Source organism: Drosophila rhopaloa, unplaced genomic scaffold, assembly GCF_018152115.1.
Source record: "Drosophila rhopaloa isolate 14029-0021.01 unplaced genomic scaffold, ASM1815211v1 contig_155, whole genome shotgun sequence".
Lineage (NCBI taxonomy): Eukaryota > Metazoa > Arthropoda > Insecta > Diptera > Drosophilidae > Drosophila > Drosophila rhopaloa.
The window spans coordinates 15,272,996-15,274,190 of record NW_025335034.1 but is presented as its reverse complement, the minus strand read 5'-3'; the positions used below and the strand labels follow the sequence as shown (position 1 = coordinate 15,274,190).

Genomic DNA, 1,195 nt, shown 5'->3' with positions numbered 1-1,195 from the left:
TATGTGAATTTACGATATGAAAATCGTGTGGAATTATGTATATAAGTTGTCTGTATCTCCATAGAAACTAAACCTTGGGATTTGGTTATTTCTTGACTTATGCCTTTTATGTCTATGATGTAATCATCTTGGATGTTTTGGAAGTTATCCGAAGTTTCTTTTAAAATGGAAATGTCTGCACCTGTGTCTATTAAAAAGATAAGTTATTTTCCAGTAGCTACATTGAAAAATGAAACGAATATATTTTGGCTGAGATTAATGGTGTGAACTCTGACTTCTTTTATTGTTGAGTATTTAAGGGGCTTTGGGAGTTTTCCGATGTGTTTTGGTTAGTATTTTGGGTAATTCTGACATTGCTTTTGTTATTGCCATTGTGGCCTCGGTTCGAGTTACCACCACCTCTATAGTTTCCACTATAATGGCCTCGTCCTCCATTGTTATTTGGGTAATTGTTGTTATAGTTATTGTTGTTGTAGTTATTGTTGTTGTAGTTATTGTGGTTAACACGAAAATTACCTCTATAATTTCCACGTCCGCGATTTGAGCCGCGCTGTGGATAGTTCTTGAAATATAGGACGGTGTTTGACTGTCCAGTTGCTTCAGTGCAACTATTGACAAATTTGTAAACGGCATCGTTCATAGTACTAAAGGTGCCAGCTTGCATGATAAGTTTTACCTTATCAATTGTGCAATTTTTAGTCATTGCCTTGACTGCATGTTGCGTGGAATAACTTCTGGCTAGCTCTAAAGGTAAACCATCTGTTATATAAGCACCTTCTAAGGCTTTCGTCATCTGCTCAATTTCTTGTGTGTATTGGTTAGCAGTTTTATTGCGCTGATGTAGGTTCATCAGCTTCGCTGATAATACTTCTACAGTTTCGCCTTTGACGTTGCCTCTTAGTCTGGAAATCACTTCAGTAATTGTTGTTTCATTACCGATTAGATTTCTGGCGACACCTTTTAGCTTTGTTTTAATTATGGAAACAGCTAATTCTTCGTGCTCGCCTTTTATTGATTCTATTATTTGTAAAGCATCAATGAAGCTTGTTAAATTTTCAGCCTTACCATCAAAAACTGGTACAAGCTTGGATGCTGTATTAATAAAATCAATATTTGATTGTGCCATTGTGATAGAGTTACTTATTTTGTTTTCTATTACACTCGAAGTATCTGAATCTGTTGAATTGTCAGGTCA

At 35.6% G+C, this 1,195-nt stretch overlaps 1 protein-coding gene across 1 annotated transcript; it reads right to left on the bottom strand.

The window, feature by feature from the left end:
• Positions 1-280: 280 nt before the first annotated feature.
• LOC123037304 (putative uncharacterized protein DDB_G0283431) lies at positions 281-640 on the bottom strand. Its single transcript, XM_044457367.1, has one exon. The coding sequence runs from the start codon at positions 638-640 to the stop codon at positions 281-283; it is 360 nt and encodes a 119-aa protein (XP_044313302.1).
• Between the last annotated feature and the right edge of the window lie 555 nt (positions 641-1,195).

Coding starts and splice junctions, on each gene's coding strand:
- LOC123037304 (XM_044457367.1), bottom strand. CDS start 640: ATGAACGATGCCGTTTACAAATTTGTCAATAGTTGCACTGAAGCAACT.